Source organism: Leguminivora glycinivorella, chromosome 2, assembly GCF_023078275.1.
Source record: "Leguminivora glycinivorella isolate SPB_JAAS2020 chromosome 2, LegGlyc_1.1, whole genome shotgun sequence".
Classification (NCBI taxonomy): domain Eukaryota; kingdom Metazoa; phylum Arthropoda; class Insecta; order Lepidoptera; family Tortricidae; genus Leguminivora; species Leguminivora glycinivorella.
Window position 1 is genome coordinate 10933719 of NC_062972.1, and position 25609 is coordinate 10959327.

At 38.4% G+C, this 25609-nt stretch overlaps 1 protein-coding gene across 14 annotated transcripts in view; it reads left to right on the plus strand.

Annotated features, from left to right (window-relative positions):
• Window positions 1-25609, plus strand: part of LOC125242358 (protein lap4) — a 116874-nt gene that overhangs the window by 24724 nt on the left and 66541 nt on the right. For 13 of the 14 annotated variants that reach the window (XM_048151139.1, XM_048151143.1, XM_048151149.1 and 10 more), the window contains exons 3-9: window positions 13930-14098; window positions 20264-20384; window positions 20476-20768; window positions 21462-21707; window positions 22083-22252; window positions 23955-24044; window positions 25173-25279. In XM_048151139.1, coding sequence (XP_048007096.1) covers window positions 13930-14098; window positions 20264-20384; window positions 20476-20768; window positions 21462-21707; window positions 22083-22252; window positions 23955-24044; window positions 25173-25279 — 1196 coding nt within the window. The remainder of the gene's footprint in view (window positions 1-13929; window positions 14099-20263; window positions 20385-20475; window positions 20769-21461; window positions 21708-22082; window positions 22253-23954; window positions 24045-25172; window positions 25280-25609) is intronic. The other variant, XM_048151141.1, reaches the window with a different exon arrangement.

The window sequence follows — 25609 nt, forward strand, 5'->3', positions numbered from 1 at the left end:
TGATATAATAACAAAATGAACGGCGAAATGTATGACCTTTTCAAATAATAAGTTTTGTCAGTATTGCATAAACAATTAATGTTAATTTATCCATCATATACCATTTTCGTTGCCGTGTTCATAATTTTTAAGATTGTATCTTGGTGCATGACCAATAAACAATAACTTTACCGCAAATAATGTTATGATAAGATTTACAGGACATTTCATATGCTTTCTAAAAATATAAGTTTTATTGGTGTATGATATTATACAACCAAGTAATTACGAATTTGGTTTAGCAGGTGTCACTGCACCCCCGTGACGTAAATAAGTGCTAACCGTCGCCTAATTTTACGTATTTCTCAGATCCTATTTTAGCGATAAATTTGTGAGAGGTATCATTTGAAAGCATATTATGCGTACTATCGTTGCTTTTTAATAATTTTAGTCGTAATTGTAGAAGTTAAAAAAATATTTGACAATATGTGTATTTTTACTGTATATGAATAGCATTCGCACTGATACGAGTGAAACATGCTTCTAGCTCAATAAATTATATTTTTCTGCAATTGATATAATAACGAAATGAACCGCAAAATGTATGGCCTTTACAAAAAATGAGTTTTGTTAGTTTTGCCTAAACAATTAATGTTAATTTGTCCACCATACCCACTGCGCACGGTCAATCGTCATATAAACGGATGTCCACCGCCGTTGCCTTAATTTTTTCATCATTTTACAGATTTTATTTTACTGATCAATTAAGTATATAAGTAAATTCGATACGTGATAGATTATATTTATTATGAATATACGATTAGTGAAATAAAATCTGAAAAAGGCAACGACGGTGGACATCCATTTATATGATGGTGCGCAGTAGGTGAGCTGAACAAATTCAAATTAATTGTTTATGCAATACAAACCAAACTTATTTTTTGTGTAAGTCATACATTTTCCGTTTATTTTGTTATTATTTCAATTGCGGAAAACTATAATTTATTGAACTAGAAGCGTGTCTTATCAATGCCAATGCTATTCATGCACAGTAAAATACACATATTACTAATCAAATATTTTGTAAACTTCTACAGTTTCGACTTGAAATATTAGAAATAAAGATAGTACGCATAATATGCTTTCAAATGATACCTCTCACAAATTTATCAGTAAAATAGGATCTGAGTAACGTAGAAAATTTGGCGACGGTCAGTCAGCACCCAATATCGTGACAGGGCGCAGTGACCCCTGCTAAACCAAATTCGTAATTACTTGGTCATATATTATCATACACCAATAAAACTTATATTTTTAGAAAGCGCATGAAATTTCGCGTAAATTTTATAATAACATTAATTGCGGTAAAGTTATGGTTTATTAAGTTAGAAGCATTTTTTATCTGTATATGTGCAACTCGTGCTCGAAAAAAAAAGTCATGTTTTCAAATATTTTGTAACCAGCTACCTTTATAACTATAGTTATTCAAAAATAATTATAGCAGGTTTAATTTGCTTTCAAATGATACCTCTTACATATGGATCCGTAAAATAAGAACTTAAAAATATTGAATACTTTACTACGGTCAGCGCTCATTTTTATGCGACCGGCGGAATGACCACTACGAAACAAAATTCGTAATTTAATGGTTATATTATCACTTACCAATAAAACTTATATTTTTAGAAAGCTCATGAATAGTGGCGTAAATTTTATAATTACATCAATTGCGGTAACGTTATTGTTTATTGACTTAGAAGCATTTTTTACCAGTACTTGTGCGATTCATGCTCGATAAAAAACACATATTTTCAAATATTATGTAAACAGCTACCTTTAATATTATAGTTAAGTGTAAACAATTATAGTAGGTTTAATTATCTTTCAAACGATACCTCTCCTATAATAGCGGTGGTTGCCGGAATTCCGAGCGCTCGACTAATTTCCTAGGCCCGACCCTCACCGCCGACGGATATTACTTGCATCGTACCTTACCTTCCCATATCACACCATCTAGAACCATGTGCTTTATCATGATCTACCCATGTGCATACGGATTTCTGTGTTGACTATTATAATGCACATTCAACTGGTTGGACCATCTTATCACTGGAGATGAAAAATGGGTCTTATATATAAATCACACACGCAAACGTCAGTGGCTAGCTCCAAACGAAAAAGGAATAGAGGCACCAAAAACAGAGCCTCACCCGAAAAAAGTTATGCTGTCCGTTTGGTGGGATATTCATGGTATTATTCACTGGGAACTCCTACCAAGTGGAATGACTGTTACCGCATCAGTATACTGTAATCAGCTTGAAAATTTAAACCAAAAAATCTGTCAGAATCGTCCACAGCATGCTAAAGTTTTTTTTCTTACACGACAATGCTCGCCCACACATTGCAAAAGTGACTCGGCTGAAGCTATTGGAGCTAGGTTGGTAAGTGATACCTCATCCACCGTACTCTCCAGACTTGGCACCTACGGATTACGCATTGTTCAGATCTCTAAGCAATGCCTTGAATGAAAAAAAGTTCGATGATCAAGCCCATCTACGACAGTACATAGCTGAGTTTTTTGAATCTAAACCTAAGAACTTCTTCGCCGATGCTATTCATTCTTTACCAGAACGATGGAGACAAGTAGTAGATAACGAAGGCCGTTATATTTTTGATAAATGATTAAAATAATAAATTAAATAAAAATTACAATATTGGTTATGATTCGCTCATTACTTTCTTACCAACCCAATAATTTAAAATACACCTACATACATAATGATTCGGTCAAACTGTTTTTTGAAAAAAAAAAATTAAATCCAAATAAAAAGAAATGCGGTTTGATACCTTAGGGTAAGGTGCTTTGCGCACACTATAGCGTCCCCTCCCCCCGACCTGACGCAACCCCCCCTTTTACCCTAAAATATGGCTCAAAATTCAGTTTTTCTTCATTTTTTGGGAATGTATACATTTTAGAAAAAAGTTGTCAATAATAATAATAATAAAAAAAAAAAAAAAAAAAAAAAAAGTCACCACCCTCGCCCGCCTCGTCCGTCTCCTCGCAACCGCCGTCGAGTGACGAGTTCGCCACCGCGGCCGACACCAGCGAGTCGAGCGACGAGAGCGGGCCGCCGCCGCCGCCGCCACGACCACCTGCGCGACGAGGGCGGCCACCGCTGCCGGCACGCTTGGGGCCTGCGGGACATCCTGCCCCGCCCACGGCTCCCGCTGCCGGTGGTGTAGTGCGTCGCATGACATGGACTCGAGAAATAAACGAGAATGTCATGCGCGCCTATTACGGGGCCACAGAGGGGGGAACCCGGCTATCCGCGTACCGTTCGAGAATGCTGCCTCTGTTTCAGGCACTCGAGCCATCCACCACCGTATCGGAGCAGCGGCTATCGGATCAGGTGCGCGTCATTCAGCGGTCAAAGCGTTTGGATGACGCCACACTTGATCGGCTCCGCCAGGAGGCTCTCGCTACTCGCGCGGACCCTGCCTCGGGGCGGGATTTGCCCGCCATGTCGCCGGACCCGGTGCCCGAACCCGACCTGGCACCGGAGGCGCCGCGGGTTGATTCCGGTAACGACGGCGGGGACTTCGCGAGTCAGAGCGAGAGTGAGCCTGCCAATGAGCAACTGAGGAGGTCTTTGGAAGAGGCGATTACGCAGTATCGCTCCACAAGCAATCCTAGGCCACGATTACCACGTCTGCCCATGAATAGACGCAATCTAGCGCTAATAGGAGCCTTAAATGCTTTACTAGATCCATATATGCGGACTAGTAAAGATCTAGATGATACACACTCGATCATGTACTGCGGGGCCATCGCGGCGTGCCGTGTTGCTCGAGTCAAGTTTCCGGACGCTGACCGTGCAACTAGGACCGCCGAAGGTGTCCCTGCATGGCAAGTACGGATCGAACGTCGTATCAACTCGTTTAGGACTCTCATTGCAAAGCTGATCTGCTTCAGAGGGGGTAATAATCGCCCCCGAGTAATGCGCTTTGTGAACCAGGCGTTCGCGGGGACGGACATCAGGCCCCGCGACTATTTGGCCAATGTCACAGAGCGCATCGACTTCCTGAAGCAGAAAGTCTATGCATGGGCAAGCCGTATTCGCCGCTACAGAAAGCGTGTGGACCGATTCCAGCAGAATCGTCTTTTTCAAAGCGACCAAAGGAAAGTATACCGAAGGTGGGAGGAAACCGACCCTCGTGTGTCTGACGTGCGGCTGCCGGATGCTACTGCCATGTCTGATTTCTGGCGTAGCATCTGGTCGGTGCCCGTCGAACACACGGAGGGTGAGTGGATGACCGTTGTCGAACGCGAGTGCGAGAGCATCGAGCCTATGGGGGCTATCACCATCAGCCCCGACGACGTAAGTTGTGCTACCCGTACGGCCCAGAACTGGAAAAGTCCTGGACCGGACGGATTGCACAACTTCTGGCTAAAATGGTTTCGATGCTCGCACTCGCGTTTGGCAACGCAATTTCAACAAGCCCTCGATCTTGGTTCTCTCCCACCTTCCCTAACAACTGGTGTTACTTTCCTGCTCTATAAGTCCGGTAGTACCACGGAAGCAAAAAACTACAGACCCATCACGTGCTTGCCTACACTTTACAAGCTCCTTACATCCATTTTGAGAGCAAAAATTAACGCGCATATTGTCGCTAACAACATTCTGGCTCCCGCTCAAAATGGATGTAGGGTTGGGTCCCGTGGTACTAAAGAGCTCCTCCTCATAGACATGACCATCTGCCAACAAGTTCGGCGGAACAAGGGGGCCATTTCGGCCGCTTGGATTGACTATAAGAAGGCCTATGATTCGGTGCCTCATTCATGGCTGAGAAGGGTATTGGAGCTGTATAAACTTGATGCAGCTTTAATATCCTTCCTGGCTGCATGTATGAGGCAGTGGACCACAGTCCTTCGTCAACCAGGAGGCAGGGATGGCCCCCTGGCCCGCAGGACTTCATAAGGATTGAGCGAGGAATATTCCAGGGTGACAGTTTGAGTCCATTATGGTTCTGCCTAGCTCTGAATCCCCTCAGCACGCTGCTGAAGGATTCTGGGCTAGGTTGCCGGCTTCGGAGAGAGGGTGAAGTCATCTCTCACCTTCTGTACATGGACGATCTCAAACTATTTGCACCGAACACCCAAGACCTGATGGTGCTATTGAAAACCACAGAAGTTTTCAGTACCGCCATCAGAATGGAGTTTGGTGTCGATAAGTGTGCGGTCATGCATGTACAGCGGGGGAGGTTGTAAATTCAGAAAATTTACAACTTTCTGAGACGATGTCGTTCAGATCTATCTCTGAATCAGAAACCTATAAGTACCTTGGTATGTCACAGTCGTTGGGTATTGAGGATGTTGGCATTAGACGGTCGGTGAAGGAGCGCTTTTTCAGTCGGCTGACAAAAGTCCTTAACAGTCTTTTGTCAGGAGGCAACAAAGTGCGCGCCTTTAACGCCTGGGTAATGCCTCTACTCACATACTCCTTTGGCATACTACGGTGGACCCAGACTGAGCTGGACGCCCTGGATCGGAGGGTCCGCTCACTGCTTACCACACACCGTATGTTACACCCGCGCTCGTCTGTTATGAGATTGTACATCCCACGGAAGTGCGGAGGTCGAGGCTTCCTAAACGCCAAAGATCTCCACAACCGTGAGGTGTACAATCTCAGGAATTACTTCCTTAACAACGAGTGCGGGATGCATCGTGATGTGGTGGCAGTGGACGGAAACCTCACGCCGCTCTCCTTGGCGAAAGAGAACTGGCGCAAACCTGTGGTACTAAATACTGCGGACCGCAAGGCGGTATGGGAGAGCAAGCAGCTACACGGGCGGTTCTACAAGGCCCTCACGGGACCCGATGTAGATCTGCTCGCATCGGTGAACTGGTTACGATTCGGGGACCTCTTCGGAGAAACCGAGGGTTTTGCCTGTGCAATTGCGGACGAAGTTATGATGACGAACAACTACCGGAAATATATCCTGAAGGACGGTACGGTCGACATTTGTCGGGCATGCCGCCGTCCCGGAGAGTCACTCAGGCATATTATTTCCGGTTGTTCTCATCTTGCTAACGGCGAGTACTTGCACAGACATAATCTCGTAGCCAGGATTATTCACCAGCAACTTGCTCTTCAATACGGCCTTGTGGACCGCGAAGTACCGTACTACAAGTACTTACCTGCGCCAGTTCTCGAAAATGGTCGTGCCACGCTCTATTGGGATCGATCTATTATCACTGACAGGACTATTGTAGCCAATAAGCCTGACATTGTGATAATAGATCGACTGCAACGCCGGGCAGTGCTCGTTGACATCACCATCCCCCATGATGAGAATCTCGTGAAAGCCGAGAAGGACAAGTCCAGTAAGTACCTAGACTTGGCTCACGAGATAACCGCCATGTGGGATGTTGAATCAACGATCATTGTTCCGATAGTCGTTTCAGCGAACGGTCTCATAGCGAAGAGTCTCGACCAACATCTTAAGAGACTCTCGCTAGGTGGCTGGATCAAGGGCCAGATGCAGAAGGCGGTGATCTTGGACACAGCGCGGATAGTTCGACGGTTCCTCTCTCTGCAGCCCTAACCACCGGCAGCTTGGGCCCTGCCCCGCTGCTGGCGGCACCCTAGGTTAGGTTTTTTATAATGTGTTTATATGTGTTTTATATTGTTTTGTAAGTGGTTTTGTATTTTACTTTGATATTCATATTATAAACAGCCTAGCCTAAGATTTGAAAGAAATAAAGAGAAATAATAATAATAATAATAAAATTCTTTATTCAAATATAACACAACTAACAGTTACATTATTGGTAGATAGGTATCAACAACTGTCCGATTTACATAAACAGTAAAACTAATTAGTTGCAAGTTATAGGTACATAATGCGAAGAATGAGTCCAACCCGCTAAGGAAGGATTTTTCAAAATTCATCCCCTAAGGGGGTGAAATGGGTGTCCAAAATTCGTATGAGGATCTAGCTTTATTTTAAGAATATAAGCTTGAAACTTCGCATAAAGACTATAAAGGTTATATTAAAAGGGAGAGACTAATTTTAGCGTTTTTGGATTTTTATCCTTTAAGAGCGTTAAAATGAGGCTGGCTGAAGTTTGTATGGGGAACAAGTTTTATTTCAAGCTACAAGCATGAAACTTGGTAAAAAGGTACTTCAGAAGGGCAAAAACTAGTAGCTTGATAAACATTGACAAAATTCAGAAATTAAACCACTGATAAACATATTACTATTTCATTAACTACTGAGTTATATCGAACTTCAACAAGCTAATGCACGAATATGGTAAGTGGTTCAAAAAAATGCATATAACCTTTTTTGTTTAAAATTTAATAAGAATTAATTCTTTCATAAACACTTTTTTCCTAACTGATACTTTTTTAAAAATGAAGAAAAACCGTAAACCGGGACCTATTTCGTGCTAAAAGGGGGTTTTGCGTCAGGGGGACGGTAGGGGACGCTAGTGCGCGCAAAGCACCTTACCCTAAGGTACCATAGTCCATATTACATTAAAATTTAGCTGGTTTTTTTTTTTAATTTCCCATACATTCGAACACAACTTGACTGAATCAATAAGGGCAATGCATGACATGACAAATGTGCACAATACACAACTAATATTGTAATTCAAATGATGTGTAAATATGTTGATCAGTGCAACATGCACAATAACGACACTAAGAACTTCATAAACAATTAATGCAACAGCGCAGCAGTACGTGCCTTGCCTTAAATATGTACTCCTGATCGGAAGTGAAGCTCCATGGTTACGGCACCTAAATAGTTGACACTAAAACACTTCCGTATCGCTTTTAAAAATAACTGTACAACTTACACTGCGTTAGTCACCAACTACGGGCGCGGGCGCCAAAATGTTACACTTATTATTCACCTAAAGCAACAAATTAATGTAATAAATAAACAAAGTACCGATGCTTGATTCCTCCCATACGGATTTTACGGACTTAAAATAAACTGACCAATAGCTTTTAAGTTCTTCGTTGCATCGAGCGGAAGCGCTATTTGCCGCAGGCTTATGCCCTTTGAAAGTTTGAATAGACGCCCCATCTGATAAACAAAGATGCACTTAAAGCAGAATCCTTGTGGCTGCATACCGTTCTTAAAATAGCTGCACGCTATTACAAGTTGTACTTACGGCGCTAACACCCTCAAAACATTCACCGCATTCTTAAAACAAATAACTAAGTAGAAGTTTGAGCTCGCTCGTACGTATTCAGTAGAAATTGATATCAAGACACGAAGCAAGAAATTTTAGCTTACCGAACAATACATGAGTCTGTTTTTCAACGCGCAAAGTAAGTTACTATAAGCAAGTACATAAACGTGACGGCCCCTGTAAAACACTAATTGTTTGACTTGACCCAGGAAATGTTGAAACATTGAGAGCTCTTTTACATAACCACCGTTTGACCTACTTCCTACTCCACAGTTTATTGGAACTTTTAATTCAGACGGCTTCATTGTATTTACCCATGGATTACTCCCTCCGCTCCGCTCTGCTTGACAAATTATTGATGATGACACGCCCGTTGGAATTCTAGCCCGCGAACCGGAAACCGGGGCGCACTACCGTTAACATAGAGAAATTATCAAACCAGCCGAGAATTGCATAGTTATAAAATGCCTATTTTGCTAATCACTGTCGCAATGAAGATCTCATCAGAATGAATTTAAATTAAACAGTAGAATTACCGTAACTCAAAAAATTTAGAAAAAACGAATCTGTAAACATACATACATATCTATTCCTATTACTAATTATAGGCTTAGGGAAGGTAGTTACTCCTTGCATTACATACGTTGGTACAGTTAGAATAACTACATAAATTCCAAAATTAATTTGAATAATTTTTATACCGTATCTCCTACTATCTGAGTTTGGTAAATTCGTTACGAATCAAGCCCCGTAATATTCAGCTTAAAGAATATAGCCATAGGTTGTTTTACCTGGTTAGAGTTATAACCGCATGAATGCCAAATGCAATTAACTTACTTAGCGCAGTGTGAAATAAAACAATCGCTAGCTAGAGCTGCCTTTATCAGTCAACATCTGACGTTTCCGCCGCCGTCGTGGCGCACTTTGTAATTATAAAATGTCATAAAGATTGCTGTATTTCTTGTACATTATTGAATTTTATACTTGTAAGACATTTTCTTCTCCAGAAATAAAGATAAACTATTCCTACCGTATTCTAGAGTAAAGCTTCACAAAAATAACTCGTTCTGTATGGCAATTCAAATTTATAACCAGCTGCCTAAATCGATCTTAGAATGTCCTACAGATCGCTTTAAGAAATCACTTACGGAATGGCTACTAAACAAATGTTTTTACTCGGTAAAAGAATATTTAAGTTACCAAGATCTCAATTTAATGTAAATCCTGAAATTAAGTAATTTATCTATGCCTATATTTGACATCTTAGCTGTGTAATTTATAAAATGTAATAAATTGACTCAATCCTTGTGTTTATTTGTAATGAATTATTGTGTAGCAAATTATATTGACATTATATTGTACATACTTGTAAATAATTGTTAAATATTGCATGCCTTGCTTGGTAGAACATAAGAACTGCTATTCAATGTTATCATCTTATGTAATCTCACTATGTTCTTGCAATAAACTATTGACTTTGACTTTGACTTCTGCCCTCGGCCCTAAATCGACGTAATGAATGGAAGGCGCCAAATATGTTAATCTGACGGTGACTCCGTCGAGTAGACTAAAAAATCCCCTCTTGGCTTGGGCTCTCTCAAAAACTTCATTAAGCAAAAAAGTGTCCACTTTCGCTTATCATTTTGAATACTTGGTTCGCGTAACAACGCTGACTTATCAATTTCTCTTGCTTCACCGTGCATGCACTATTATCGTGACACGAAGATTCCTTCGTAACGTACGTGACGCCCAATAGTTTTATTTACATCTTGTACGGAGTGCCGTCAATTGGAGCCAATTTATATCTATGAAGATCGAAATGTGTACCACATTTCTCACTTAGTGATTTGATTTCGGTTGTTAAATAACAATATCATATCAATCCCCTTTTTAACCGTCGCCTCATATCTCTCAAGAAGGACGGTTATCAAGTCGTCTGGAAGGTTTTTTTTTATTTTTTTTTTTTTAATGTTTGTTCCTCGATATCTCCGTCGTTACTGGACCGATTTCGATTTTGATTGAATGTATATGCATACAGATTGGTCCCATTTTTCTCAGAACCCAGTTCTGATGATGGGATCCTGGAGAAATCGAGGGAACTCCTCGAATCTGAAAGGCATACATATGGTGATTTTTGTGTTTTTAAAGGAACAGCATGCATTTAGGTACGGAACAGTGACATTTGGTGCAGTGGAACTGCTGATGATGGCCAGAACGGAACTCTTCAAATCTGAACGGCACGCTTATAGTGACTTTGGTATTTTTATAAGAACAGCATGCACTTTCGTCCAGAACAGTGACATTTGGTGCAGTGGAACTGCTGATGATGGCCAGAACCAAACTCCTCAAATCTGAACGGCACGCTTATAGTGACTTTGCCATTTTTATAAGAACAGCATGCGCTTACGTCTAGAACAGTGACATTTGGTGCAGTGGAACTGCTGATGATGGCCAGAACCAAACTCCTCAAATCTGAACGGCACGCTTATAGTGACTTTGTCATTTTTATAAGAACAGCATGCGCTTACGTCTAGAACAGTGACATTTGGTACAGTGGAACTGCTGATGATGGTCAGAACCGAACTCCTCAAATCTGAACGGCACGCTTATAGTGACTTTGGTATTTTTATAAGAACAGCATGCACTTACGTCCAGAACAGTGACATTTGGTGCAGTGGAACTGCTGATGATAGTCAGAACCGTACTCCTCACATCTGAACGGCACACTCATAAGTGACTTTGGTATTTTTGTAAGAAAAGCATGCATTTAAGTTCAGAACAGTGACATTTATTTAGTTATGTTTGTTAAGCATATTGAGTTTTCAAGTCAAAGTTTGTCAAGCTTCGATTTCTTATAATATAATCGGATTCATGAGGAATTGAGGAAACTCCTCAAACCTTAACGTTATACGTATATTCATTTGTGTTGCCATCTAATAATTAAAGCATTAAAAGCAGTTTAAAAAATACCTACACATTTCTACATAATCCAACATTCGCAAGTAACTTTCACCAGAACCCGAAAGGCGACGGTTTTTTTTTCTTAAAAATTATTTAACATCAAAATGAACAACACCTCGTGTGTTCATAAGTTTTGAGACGAATTTAAAAAGTTGAATTTGAAATAAGAACATGCCCGCAGCTTGCATCCAGTGTTTCAAATTTTGAATTTGGAACCAATGAAATTAAAAAAAAAAATGCTGTAAAGGACAATATTTTTAATTTGCAGGCCTAGGCCTGAAAAAAAAAGGATATTTTATTCGATTATTTGTCATTCATGTTTTATCGAGATGGCGGGAAAGAAACAGTTACGGTCAACGGTGATTTCGTTGTATGAAGCCGGTGCAAAACCTATGGAGATTTTCAATCAGATTAAAAGTATTGGAGCTAGTCGCAATTTTGTATATTATACCTTGAAGAGGTACAGGGACACCCAATCAATTGCTGATCGACCAAGAACCGGCCGTCCGCGATCGGTAAGGACTCCAGCAAATATTAAATTGATCAGGGAACGACTCCGCCGTAATCCGTGCCGTAAACAGAATTCTTAAATATGATCTTAAGTAAAGGCCTACAATCGGAGAAAAGTTCATTATTTAAATGATCGCCTTCGAAAAATGCGGCATGTTCGATGTCGGATGCTGCTAAGGACACACGATCCTAAAAAAAATTTATTCACTGATGAAATAACCTAACCACAAAATTACAATTTTGAAAAAACCCCCGACTGCGACATAAATGACCGATTTTCATGAAACATGGCTAAGAACACTCCCGACTGACTCAGCTTTCAGACAAAAAAAACTAAATCTAAATCGGTTCATCCGTTCGGGAGCTACGATGCCACAGACAGACACACACACAGACAGACAGACAGACAGACAGACGGGACAGACAGACAGATAGGCTGACACGTCAAACTTATAACACCCCTCCGTTTTTGCGTCGGGGGTTAAAAATATTTACAGTTGAAAAATTTAACAGACAAAATAACAAAATCTATGCAAAAAGCTCGAAGGACAACCAGGCTAACGTGCGAAACGTCCAACGTACCCATCACCCTGCTAGTGCTAGCGTCATGGTATGGTGGGGCGTTTCGTATGAAGGTGTTACTCTGCTACATTTCTGTCAACAGGGGGTCAAAGTCAAGGCACAAAATTATCAGAATGACATACTAGAGAAAGTTGTAAAACCCTTATCCCACCTTATTCACTGGAAAAGACTGGATTTTCCAACAAGATTCTGCCCCGTCTCATAAAGCGAAATCTACCCAGAAGTGGCTAAAAGACAATTTACCCAGCTTTATTAGGACTGACGAATGGCCTTCGTCAAGCCCCGATTTAAACCCGTTGGATTATGCTTTGTGGACAGAGTTGGAGCTAAGAGCATGCCGAAAAACACATCCGAACTTTCAGTCCCTAAAACGCACGCTAGTGAGAGAATCGAAACGAATCCCCATAGAAAAGGTGCGTGCCGCTATTGACGAGTGGCCAGCCCGCTTAAAGGCCTGTATAATAAAAAACGAGGCGGTCATTTCGAGTAAATTTTATTTATTTATTAGTTATTTATTGTATATCGATAGTCCTATGTTTGACATATTACAATAAATTGTTTCAGTTTTTTATAGTGTCAGTTTTTTTCTCGTCTCAAAACTTATGAACACACGAGCCGACACGAGGTATAATATATTGTTGCTGTTTGTTGGAATCAATTTGATCCCAAACTACGGGAACGATTTAGTTGTTATTTAGCAGACAGAATATATAATATGTTTTAAAAATTTGACTGGCTGACTGCTATTTTAGTAAGTATTAAAAAAGTACAGCAAGGAAATAATAAGTAAAAGAAAATGTTTTATATAACATTAAAGTTAATCAAGACACGCTTTCGTTTTCCTGGCTTTGCCTCTACAACGCATTTTCGTTACATACCGGTACCGATAAATCTACTTAAATAAGTACCTAACACTCTTATACACATGACTTAATAATTAGCTCTAAATATTCACGAAGTAAATCATTAGTGAATACATAATCTTTTGAAATAAAGTTTCTTGCCCTAGTACTCTTAACGGTTAACAAACTTTGTTAACGTTATCGTAAAGAACAGACGGTCTGATAAATATTCTAATTCTACTAAATTTTGTTCTATGAAGCTAAGAAATGAACAAATATTTTCTTTAGCGAACAAATTGTTCTTCGCTTCTTTTAAAAACGAATTAAGTAAATCGAAAACTTAATTTCGAGCAAATTGAATAAAACATTTCGAACTTCTTGTGTAACAACACAATAGTTAGCAAAAAATAAATTTAAAAATAAAGCTGTTTTCTTGTTCATGTGCCGAGTACGTCAGCCTTCGATTACTATAAACGTCCAGTCAAAAGCATTACAGATGCAGAGAACGTTTCGCGAACCCTTTTATAGTCATCATTTTCAGGCCATGGTTTTGAACTTGCCTGACTAGTCGGCTACAAATAATTTAATCAAGTTTATGTTATTAAAGTCCGAGTAATAAAAGTCAGAAAGATATTAAATTAGAGCCATTTAAGAAAGCAAAAATATTCACTAATTTATACACATGTTTTAATTATTAGAGAGTATTTTAGGTCACCACTGTCACCAGTGTATGTTACCCGTGTAACATAACATGGCAGACCTAAATTAAACCACATAGGGATGCCCTAAGTTACCGAAAAGTAATCGTATAATGTGTCCACTTGTTAATATTCCCTGTTTCCCCAGATATTCCCGACATTCCCGAGGACATCAAGAAGCTGCGGGCGCTGCAGATCGCGGACTTCAGCAGCAACCCGATCCCGCGGTTGCCGGCCGGCTTCAGCCAGCTCCGCGCTCTCACCGTGCTGGGCCTCAACGATATGTCGCTCACCAGTCTACCCAGTGATTTTGGCAGGTGAGATGCCCGATCTTCTTCTTCTTCAACCTAGCGTTTTCCTGGCCTAGCGCCAGCGTCCGCTTTCCGGCTCAGTCTTCTCCACTTTGCCCGGTATTCGGCATCCTTAGGTGTGAGATTGTTCTGATGACCTTCATATGAGTGATGCAACTGATTACATACACATAGGTAACCCTGAATGATTTGAGTATTAGTCATGATGTTGACCGCTCATTATCGTTCCTCAATGCTATCGAATGGACAGAAAAATTGTGAGGTCTTCAATAACGACCATAGCTAACAATATACCATTGTTATCAGATTTTTTTGCATCTACGATACCCTAAGCAATAAGCAACAAAGTATCATTTAATTTAATAACAGAGGTACAATCGCTTACGGTCATGCCATAACAAATACTTTTTTTAGGAAATGACATAATGACGCGACGGTAAAAACCCCAAATCTTTGTCCGAGTTCAAATCGTAATGACTCGAGGATCACTTAGAGATCAAAGCAATTTATATCGGTTAATTTGTGGCTGTGAAAGTGATTGGCTGGTTGAAAATGTTCACAACGGGATTTGTATGCAGTAATCACCTGGGTCTATATATAAGTACAAGTACCTAAGTAGGTATGTACATGCGAAAGCGAAAGTTTGAACGGGAAAGTTTTGGAGCGGTCGAGCGAGCTTGATAGGTGGACTATACTGACTATACAAACACTATGGTGAATTCATTTGTATGCCTATTACCTCAATTGTGCTATATCCTTAAATTTTCATCAAATCATCGCTGTTTATTCGTTTTCTTTTTGTAATAAATTTCTATCTCTGTTTTCTGAAATATAGGTTTTTGAACTATATTATATTTCTTAAGAAAACATGACTTGGTTAGTTCACTGAATTCTTTAGTGTGACAAATAAGGTCAGTGGTCTTTATTTTGTAATACTTGCTTATCCAACCGAGTGCTCTGTCGTCTCGTCAGCTCGTTACAATAGAAACAATTAGAACATCATTATCTTAACTTGCTTACTTTTTACTTGCTCATTCTAACGGCCTTTTCTGTATTATTAACGCATGTGGTTTCATAGAATTGTCTTGTTTTATAAAAATCAAGAACACGCGGTTATCTTGTCATGAAAGGTGATCCTGTACGTTCATGTTTTCTGTCACCGTCAATGTCGATTGGTCACGCTTGAGATGACTAATAATATTACTCCATAATATCAGTGCGTATTTATTTATCGATTCTAATTATTGTAAAAAAAAAACCATATAAATTCATTAGTATATACCTCACATAAAATGAGTAAGTTCACTAAATGCCTAATTCTTCACATGCACATGCAATGTCTGACAAATGAGACACTCCCTCTGAACTTTTCTACCCGTGGTGAAAAGGTAAGGGTTCTTGAAACGGTATCTGTGGGACCGGCAAGTGGCGACAAGCATATGACCTCATTGAAAGATTCCACATGTCGAAATGTGTAGAAAAATCTTGTAAGGCGTTCTTACTAACGCCCTTTTTATATCGTAGTTATGTGACAAATGCCGGTGGCATGTCACTGAATTGTTCAGATAGATTAATAGATCAAAATAAATATAGATCACATGAGGATAGAGGAAATTATATTTCAGGGTTCGAAAATATCCGATATTTATAATAAATATCAAAATATCGGATATTTATGATATATATCGGATATATATCAGCTTTGATATATATCCATTTTGTATGGAAGGCATAGTATTATTTTGTTGCATTATTTATGAATACAACTTTAGATAAGGAAAATTCTACTAAAAAACATAACATTTAGTAGAAGAACAGTAACAAACACAAAAAAAACTATATTTTTAACAATGTCACATTTTTTAAACCATTTTTGTATTGCAATATTTATAAACAAATGATAAATATCGGATATTTATATCCATTGATATATATCGTCGAACCCCGCTTGATATATATCCGATATATATCCATTTATATATATCCTCGAACCCTGTTATATTTTAATGAAACCATGTAACATTAAGCTACCCAATGCTTACATTACATACCCTTAGTAAATACAGTCGCCATCAGGTATACATATAAGAGGCTAAACAAATTCTCAAAGCCCAACATAGGCGACATACAAGACAGGTTTAGCAGTTTATTTAAATCAATATCTACAGGGTTTAACATGTTGAAATCACAAATTCTAAATCTGTGTCTAAAAATATGTCTGTCTGTAAATATGTCATTAACTGAATCACCTCGTCTAAACAGCCGCCGCGTGGATTTAGATAGAATTGTGTATTAAATTAAATACATTAAAGTGGTATAGATTTTACCACGGAATGAAACTAACAATCAGAAGTTAGTACATTACATTATATATTTGTGAATTACTTTTCACAACCTTCTATTTAATGCTTGAAGGGAACTTATCACAAAGCTTGCCAGTTGCCTTTGTAGTCATTAGAGATGGTTTAACAAGGCAGTTTGAAATTACAAAGTGCTTCAGTTTGTTTGTGCTTTCAGGGAGCATTTTGGGGATAAGCAGTATTAAGTAATTAATACAAGAAATATGTTTAATTAGTAGCAACGCAAGCAACTGTTATTATTCATTTGAATCCCACATCTACTACTAGTATATCTTTAAAACAATTTTTGGGATGCAGTCCGTGCAGTCAGTGTAGTCCGTGTTTGTTAATTTGCTTCAAAATCAAGCGATGTTGTTGAATGATTGGCTTAAAACTGGCGTGTAAACGGTGCAAATACTTTGAGTGCCAGTGCCATGTAGCCGTACCCACACTTTTTCTTGTAACGTAAGAAGTTACTCTTCGCTATGCGTGATCCAAAACGTACTTTGCCGTTTTTTATCAGGCAATTATGCGTGTCTTTAGTCTTTAGTAACAATTCAAAAAATATTACACTTAAACCTAGTTTAATTATGATTGTAATAAACCTAGATTTCAAATGCTAATAAACCGTTCTCGTGTGGCTATTGCGGTCCGGTAAGATGTAAACAAAAGCGCCTATTTGTGCTGCTGACGTCATTAAAAAAAAATGTATTTTTGTAGTGTATATTTATCAAAAGACTGCGTGCTATGTATTCTTTAATAATAAATAGGTATGAAACTGGAAAAAATGGATGCACATCATACTTGAGTTAAGTAAATAAAATCTGTCATTGATTGATAGGAGAAAACATTTCGTTTATTGTACAGTCAAAGTGTTTAGTAATTGAAGCATTAGTTGCCACACTTGCCACAGGTTTCTAATGATCGTAATGGAATAACCAAGTGTAAATGTACAAACGCATCGGAATGACGTCTGTTGATGATTCACCCTAGGTTGTCGTACTTGCGGTTCGGAGGCTAACGGAGGCACAAACTACGACATCTGCCTAGGAATGCGGTTCAAGGTTCTAAATGTTTAACGTTCATATAAATATTGTTAGTCAGTAAACAATTGGTGCTCATAATGGCAATGTCATTGAAGAACAGTACAATGACATTCTGTCAGTGACAATGCTAAATCTCATTATGGAGCATTAAATGGACAGTTGCGGAAACTAAAGCTTCTGTCACGACATAGATAAGTAGTTTTTCACTAAAAGATATTTTTTGACTATTGGTGTTAAATGTAAAACAATTGCGTTTATAATAAACTAGCTTTTGCCCGCGGTTTCGATCGCGTTAGAAAGAGACAAAAAGTAGCCTATGTCATTCTCCATCCCTTCAACTATCTCCACTACAAAAATCACATCAATTCGTCGCTCCGTTTAGCCGTGAAAAACGGACAAACAAACAGACACACACACTTTCCCATTTATAATATTAGTATGGATAATTATTCTACATTTTTTTTACTGAAATCAATTCAATTGATCTTTTTGCTTGAACCCCACATGCACGACCTCGGCCTACTTAGTTGTTTCCGACAAACCTAGAAATGCGTTTAACACCTCTTATCAGTAACGTGTTGTTTATGCGAACAGTTTCACGATATTTGTAGTACGAGTACGTGAAACACGTTTTATCATGGCTAGCTGTACAGTTCAAGTAAACACACATTACAGCATTTATTTTAAGACGTCGTATAACTGGTTCTGATTTAATTATACTACTGTAATAGGATTTATGCTGCATAGCCTACATTCTTTACTGATAGAAATATTCTTTACTGCGTTTTGAGAAAACTATGCTGAGAAATTTATTCTCGTATATTAAATGCTCAGCAGGCACATACTCTACAATGAAAATTTATAGTTGTGTTTATGTGTTATATCTATGTTCACAAATAGTGTATATATTAAGTATTTAAGACATTCAGTACAGCGTGTGCTGATGGTTGGAAAACAACTTTTTAAACGTCGAAGTTGTTACTTTTCGGATTCGTCAAAAAATATATATCTAAATATATAAAAGAAGAAGCTGACTGACTGACTGACTGACTGACTGACTGACTGACTGACTGACTGACTGACATATCAACGCACAGCCGAAACCGCTGGTCCTAGAGATTTCAAATTTGGCACGTAGGTTCCTTATATAGTGTAGAGGAGCACTAAGAAAGGATTTTCCAAAATTCACCTCCTAAGGGGGTCGAATGGGGGTTCAAAGTTTGTATGGGGAAACAAGATTAGTTTGACTATTTTATTCGAAACTTCACAGGAAGATTCCTTAAGACATATGAATTAATACGTGATTCAGATTTTTTGAAAATTTAACCCCTAAAAGGGTCAAAAGGGGTTAATAAAGTCAAAAAACCAATATGGGTATCGTTTTTATGGTTTATCGGGTCGCTGATCACGATAAATACAACGTTTTTTAAATCTAACGAGGCGGAAGTGAAATACCTTCTCCCCTGTTGTGGTGCAATGGGGTTTAAATATAAAAAATATATAGACTGACGGACATATCAACGCACAGCTGAAACCGCTGGTCCTAGAGATGTCAAATTTGGCACGTTGGTTCCTTATATAGTGTAAAGGAGCACTAAGAAAGGATTTTTCAAAATTCGCCTCCTAAGGGGGTCAAATGGGGGTTCAAAGTTTGTATGGGGAAACAATGTTAGTTTCACTGTTTTATGCGAAACTTCACAGGAGGATTGCTAAAGACATATGACTAAATACGTGTTTCAAGTTTTTTAAAAATGTACCATTTAAAAGGGTGAAAAGGGGTGATAATGTCAAAAAACCAATATGGGTATCGTTTTTATGGTTTATCGGGTCGCTGATCACGATAAATACAACGTTTTTAAAATCTGACGTGGCGGAAGTGAAATACCTTTTCCCCTGTTGTGGTGCAATGGGGTTTAAATATCGAAAATAGCCATATGGATTTCTTTTTTATGTTTACTTCTGGTTCAAGAGATTTCAAATTACACGTAAGTTCCTTAGAAGAGCACTAAGAAAGGATTTTTCAAAATTCACCGCCTAACATGATAATTTGACAGGGACAGGAACAGGGACGGGGCGGGGCGGGGCGGGACGGGACGAGACGGGAGGGGACGAGCCGGAACAGGGATAAGGGTAGGGATAGGGATAGGGATAGGGATAGGGATAGGGATAGGGATAGGGATAGGGATAGAAATAGGGATACCCTCCCCTACGGGGACGGGGAATATATATGGTAAGCGTGTTCAGTGGATACATGTAGAAGTATAATGCCCCGCTGCACCTTAATCGAAATAATTGCGGACAAATGTACCTACATAGAAACCTACGAATCCAAATGAAAATCTTATTTTTTGTAAACGTTTGAATAAGAATACTTTTATTACGCGGGCGAAGCCGCGGGTAAAAGCTAGTATCTAATAACGTGGAATTGCAGACGGCGGAGGAAAAAACAGGTCATATTTCTTATTTTACTGTATTAGAACTATTATAATGAGTTTTGAGCAAAATGTTGTGTATATTTCTACAGATTCATAAAGTAACGTTTTATTCAGAAAAGTTGATGGAATACCGGTAGAGTGCAGTGGGAGTCCAATCGACACTTAATGTCAGCAATTCCATTGTGTTTCCACCTCGCTGACTTGTCTCATCAAACTATTATGTCATATCATTATGGTAATATGCTCGCAGACATTGAGTTTATTTAACATTGAAAATACATACAATACATGGATGCCTTGCGTTAACAGAAGTGCGAATTTGTACTTATCCTCTTTTATTTTCATTTTCAGTTTGATCTCCCTTCAGTCGCTGGAGTTGAGAGAAAATCTACTGAAATCTCTACCCGAGTCCTTAAAAAATCTAACCAAGCTAGAGAGGTTAGATTTAGGAGATAATGAAATCGAAGAACTGGTAAGAAACATTTGTTTTGATTATCCTTATCTGTGAGTCACATTGACAAGAATGTTAAGATAAGTTAACATATTTTCTTGTACCTTTTCAGCCTGGGTTTATCGGAGAGCTGCCTGCACTTGAAGAATTATGGTTGGACCACAACAAATTACAATATTTGCCGCCTGAAATCGGCAACCTGAAGGCCCTTCTTTGTCTAGACGTCAGCGAAAACAAACTAGAGAAACTTCCAGAGGCGATCGGTGGGCTCTGCTCCCTAACAGACTTGCATCTCTCACAAAACATGCTAGAAACGATACCAGACGGTACCGGAGAGTTATCCAAGTTAGCTATACTAAAACTGGACCAAAATAGGTTACATACGTTAAATGAAAATGTAGGAAGGTGAGTACGCCAAAATGCTTGCCTATATACACCGTAGGCCCAAATAACCCGAAAGATTTTAACCACGCCTTTTTCATGTAAAAAGAAACAAAAAATATTATATCACTTTTGTACTTATTTCTAAAAACCTCATTTTTGACATCTATCAATGAGGAGGATAGTGACTATTCTCCATAATGGCATCAACGCCATTAACCCATTTCGGACAAACAATAAAGACTATGATTATTATGATTGTGATTAAAAACGCCTTTTGTACTGAGTAACAAGATTTTTTTTTAAATTGGTTATAAAATATTTCTGAAACTAGGCGATATCCAGAAAAGTTTATATGACAAATTAGTCTCTAAATGTGGTCAGGAATACACTGTTAAAATCTTTCGGGTTATTCGGGCCCACTGTGTATGTACTTGTAAAGCCCTTATAAATGTTGACTTTGTAAGTTTCATAACCTCAATTTGAGTAATTTACTTCTAATATCGTCAATAATAGCTTAATATCGTTTTGTTTTTAAACGTTCAATTAGATTGAGTAGTAAAAAATCTATCACTGAAAAAAACCATTTTCTACTGTAATATAAATTGCTTTCCATACTGTTAGCCGGAAGGAAGTGTATATTATTTTAACGTTGTTACATTGTTAGTTTTTGACACTACTTTACACTAATCTGTTATTCTATTCCTTATGTTCCAGGTGTACAAATCTACAAGAATTAATATTAACGGAAAACTTCTTGACGGAACTGCCTAAATCTATGGGGAATCTCAAAGAATTAACTGTACTGAATGTAGATAGAAATTCCTTAGCAGAAATACCATTAGAGATTGGCAACATGACGTTGCTGGGTGTGCTGAGCTTAAGAGATAACAAATTAACGAAATTACCTAATGAACTAGGTAACTGTAAATCGTTGCATGTGTTGGATGTTAGTGGGAACAGGTAAGGAAAAACCTCTACTGCACTTTATTTATAGGTATTTGTAACTATTCTCTTAATTGACACGGTGTTGTTAGAGAATCATCGCACGCCATCTTATTCTGCTCTTGCTCATCCGTCATATGGAGGCTAAACCAAATTTGTTCTCGAATAGTCGAAAACAGAAACCATTTTACAAAAAAAGTGTAGCCATATAAGGATCCTCCACACTATTTGGGAAATATTTTTAATACATGATGACATACCAAACTTATCCTCGTTTATCGAACATTGTCCAAAAGTTCACCCTACCATGTTGGTATAGCGAATTAGATAGATTGGTGTCGGTTTAAGCTTCTTCTGTCGATTGATTCTTAAAACATTTTTTACAATTTACAGGTTGCAGTACTTACCGTATGACTTAGTGAATTTAGAGTTGAAGGCCGTCTGGCTGTCAGAGAACCAGGCTCAGCCCCTGCTCACCTTCCAGACTGACAATGACGAGGCCACGGGGGAGAAGGTCCTCACGTGCTTCTTATTACCGCAGCTTAGTTACACACAACAACCTGGTAAGACTAATCTTCTACTAAAAATCTATATTTTCCTTATCATATTCACTAAACACACGCACACGAAAGAATATATTTTCCTAAAGACAAAAAACACTTTCATTAGATTTATAATGCCACGATACCCACGTAGTTCCATATTTGATACTAAGTAACTTGTTAAATGTAATGCGACCGGTAATCCTCTGGGATCCATTGATGGCGAAATTTATAGGCTTCCTCATTTCTTACGAGTAGCGTTTTCCATTATTCCTTATTCTGTCTTCTGTAGGCTTTATTCTGAGGTTCTTCCTCATCGGGCTTTTTAAATTTCTGATATCTTTTTGACGGAGTATTTTCGTCCCTAATTTAAAAAGGTTTTATTTTTCCAATAATCTGTTGATTTCTGCCATTCAATGTTGTATTACATTTTAAGGGTAATTTGGTATTTAGGGAATAAGACATTCATTCATTTTTGCGTACAATTACATCACTGCGACAATCTTGTTGTTTTTTATCGCTTTCGGTGTCGTATGTCGCATATCATTAGACATTTTAGTTTAATATTTTTATTCAAGCACCTAGCTTTTATCACTTTTACCTACCATTGCATGCCATTTAAGTGATTTCAATATCAGCGTGAAATTAAAATTGAGGATAACATACGCGTTCAATATTTCGTGTGATACACACGGTGTACTGTCTTACTCCTAATACTTTTATACCATTTATCATAAAGGAGTGAGGCGGATACTTACATCCTGAATACAAATCCCTATTATAATTTTACTTATATTTTTATTAAATAAAACTTGTTTATATCGTCAGGATAATTCAAATAAAAAAAATGAACATGAATTCCTTAAGTGCGTTTTCACATTATGCGATCCAATATCGGATGTACGACCGATATCCCATACATTTAACTCGCCATCTTTGATTTTTGCCTTTGAAATCCTTCCGATATCGGACCGGATAATGTGAAAACGCACTAAGGCTGACGGAGTATAAGAGACTTCGAAATGAATGTTATTTTTCTTTACCATTCATGACTACCGACCGAAAACTTTAATAACACACCTATGTTATACATGCGCAATTGCGATCAAGACTTATTTAATTTACGAAATTAAATTATCTTGACGATATTACTCTAAAGTCTAACTACGATGTTTTCAATGTTCCTAACTTGATGCGGGCGACAGACAGCTGTCGTTTTAATATATTTACAAAAACTAACTTGTATAAGGTTATGATCAGAACAGTAAACTGAGATGACAGCTGCCATCTACATCAGACAACGATGAAAACAACGTAGCCATAAACTTATGAACCTCAACAAACCGAAAAACCGAGCATTCAATTCTACCTCTAATCTTGATGTTGTTTTGCTGAATGGTTATTTTTTGCATACAATGTGATGGTGAGGCATATGTTTAAATGTTGTTTTTTGCATATGCTTTTGTGCTTCTGTATAATTCTGCTTGTACCGGTGGCAATCTGCAATAATTTGACCTATCTGTATCTGTATCGAATTGAATCCTGAGTTTTGACTTTAGGTCATTAGAAAAAAAAATTACTATCCCCTAAAGAAAATTTAACAATTTTGCGCAAAAGCTTATACTTAAAAGGTAGTAAATTGCAGATTGCCACTGGCACTATGTTGTGTTTTTGTTTTTGCTGTGTAAATACTAAATGTCCTTTTGACACACACCATAAATAGAGCTGGATCACACATCAGAGGTCGGCAGTGGACACTGGTTCAGGAATCACAGATTTAATTCACAGTCGCAGGAACTAGACGCGGACAGAGGTGAGGCTTATCTCAAATATCTCATCGTAATTTGTAAACTAACTGTATAAAAAGTATACAAAATTTGATTTAATTTCACCGCCAGAACTTAGGGGTACAGTTTCTGTAAAAATGGCAAGCTTTTATTACTATCTGCTTTATTAGATGCACAAATACAATGAGGAGGCACACTGACATTTTATCCCGCCAGGCGGCGCCTGTGCAAGTGAAGCATAGACATGTCACTGTCATTCGTATGTGAGAAAGAGAAAAAACATATCATCTTCTCGTTCTGACGCATGAAATTCTTTATCTGTGCAATAGACTAATAGGGTGGCGCCGTCTGTCATAATTTTTGAGTGTGCCTCCTCATTATGAATTCATCTCTCACAAGCACAGCACTTCTTTATATCATTTCGAGCCAATATAAATAAATAGAAATTTTTGTCCTGTATTGTTGTACACTTACGAAAGCTGGCGTAAATTAATGGGTTAGATAATTAGATAAAGTCATTGTGAATCTTTATATATATTCTAACTGCCAGAACAGACATTGTGTCAGTCATATACTCGTAATATCAATCCTACCATTTACGCCAACTTTGGGGAATTTAAAACTCCTGTGACGATTCTCCTTTAAATGTTGATGTATTAAAATCGTATTTTAAAGTTACTGTTCGCTTTCATCTTATCAAAGAGCTTTTGTTTTGTTATATTATGTTGTACTCGTAATACTAGTTTTGTGTCTTAGGCGTCTAGCGGTCTAAGGAGGTATTTTATCTACATTCAGCATAGTCATTGTAAACAAAAGGACATATGACGCATAAAGCAGTAACACATTTTGCTGTTACAACAAATAAATTAGTTTAAGTACAAAAGACGTGTAACGTCGTGCAGCAGCATATAATTGGTCTATCGGATCAGTGTCTACATGCTTTGGATTATTGTACTAGTTTTAGGGTCAGTCGCACCGCACGAAACCGCCCGTGATTCTTAAAGCTTCGCAAAATTTTATAGTATAGGATTTTTTATAGTTTTTAGAACTGGCCCTTTTTTCCAATACATATTATCTACATCTAAATTTATGAAAAAAAAAAAATAATGTTTCTACCACATATCCAAAAATGCTAAGATAATTTGTTTCAACAGACACAAGTATGCGTGAGCGGGACTCCGACAGCGAAGACTGGGAAGAGAAGGAGGCTTCTCGCACGCACTCCGTCAAGTTCACGGACGACGTCTCCGAAGCGAAAGAGGTGAGCATTTGCTGTTGTTACTTGGTGACGGTGACCGGCGGCCGGTGGACGCGGCGATCTCTCAAAAGCACACACGCTTACAAATCGCTCCGCTATGATCTACCTCTATGCTTCCACAATGTAGGCGTCACGATCAGAAACAAATGCATAGATTTACGCTCTTGGTTTAGAGTTAACGTCTCACAGAGATGTACACGGCACAGGGCTTATATAGCAATAAGCTCGTTACTCGTAGCTTTAGAATAGGTAAATGTATTTTGGTTGTGTATATTGACACAACATTGCATGAGTTTGGAGGGTATTTTATTATTTATGTTAAATGTTTTGTTA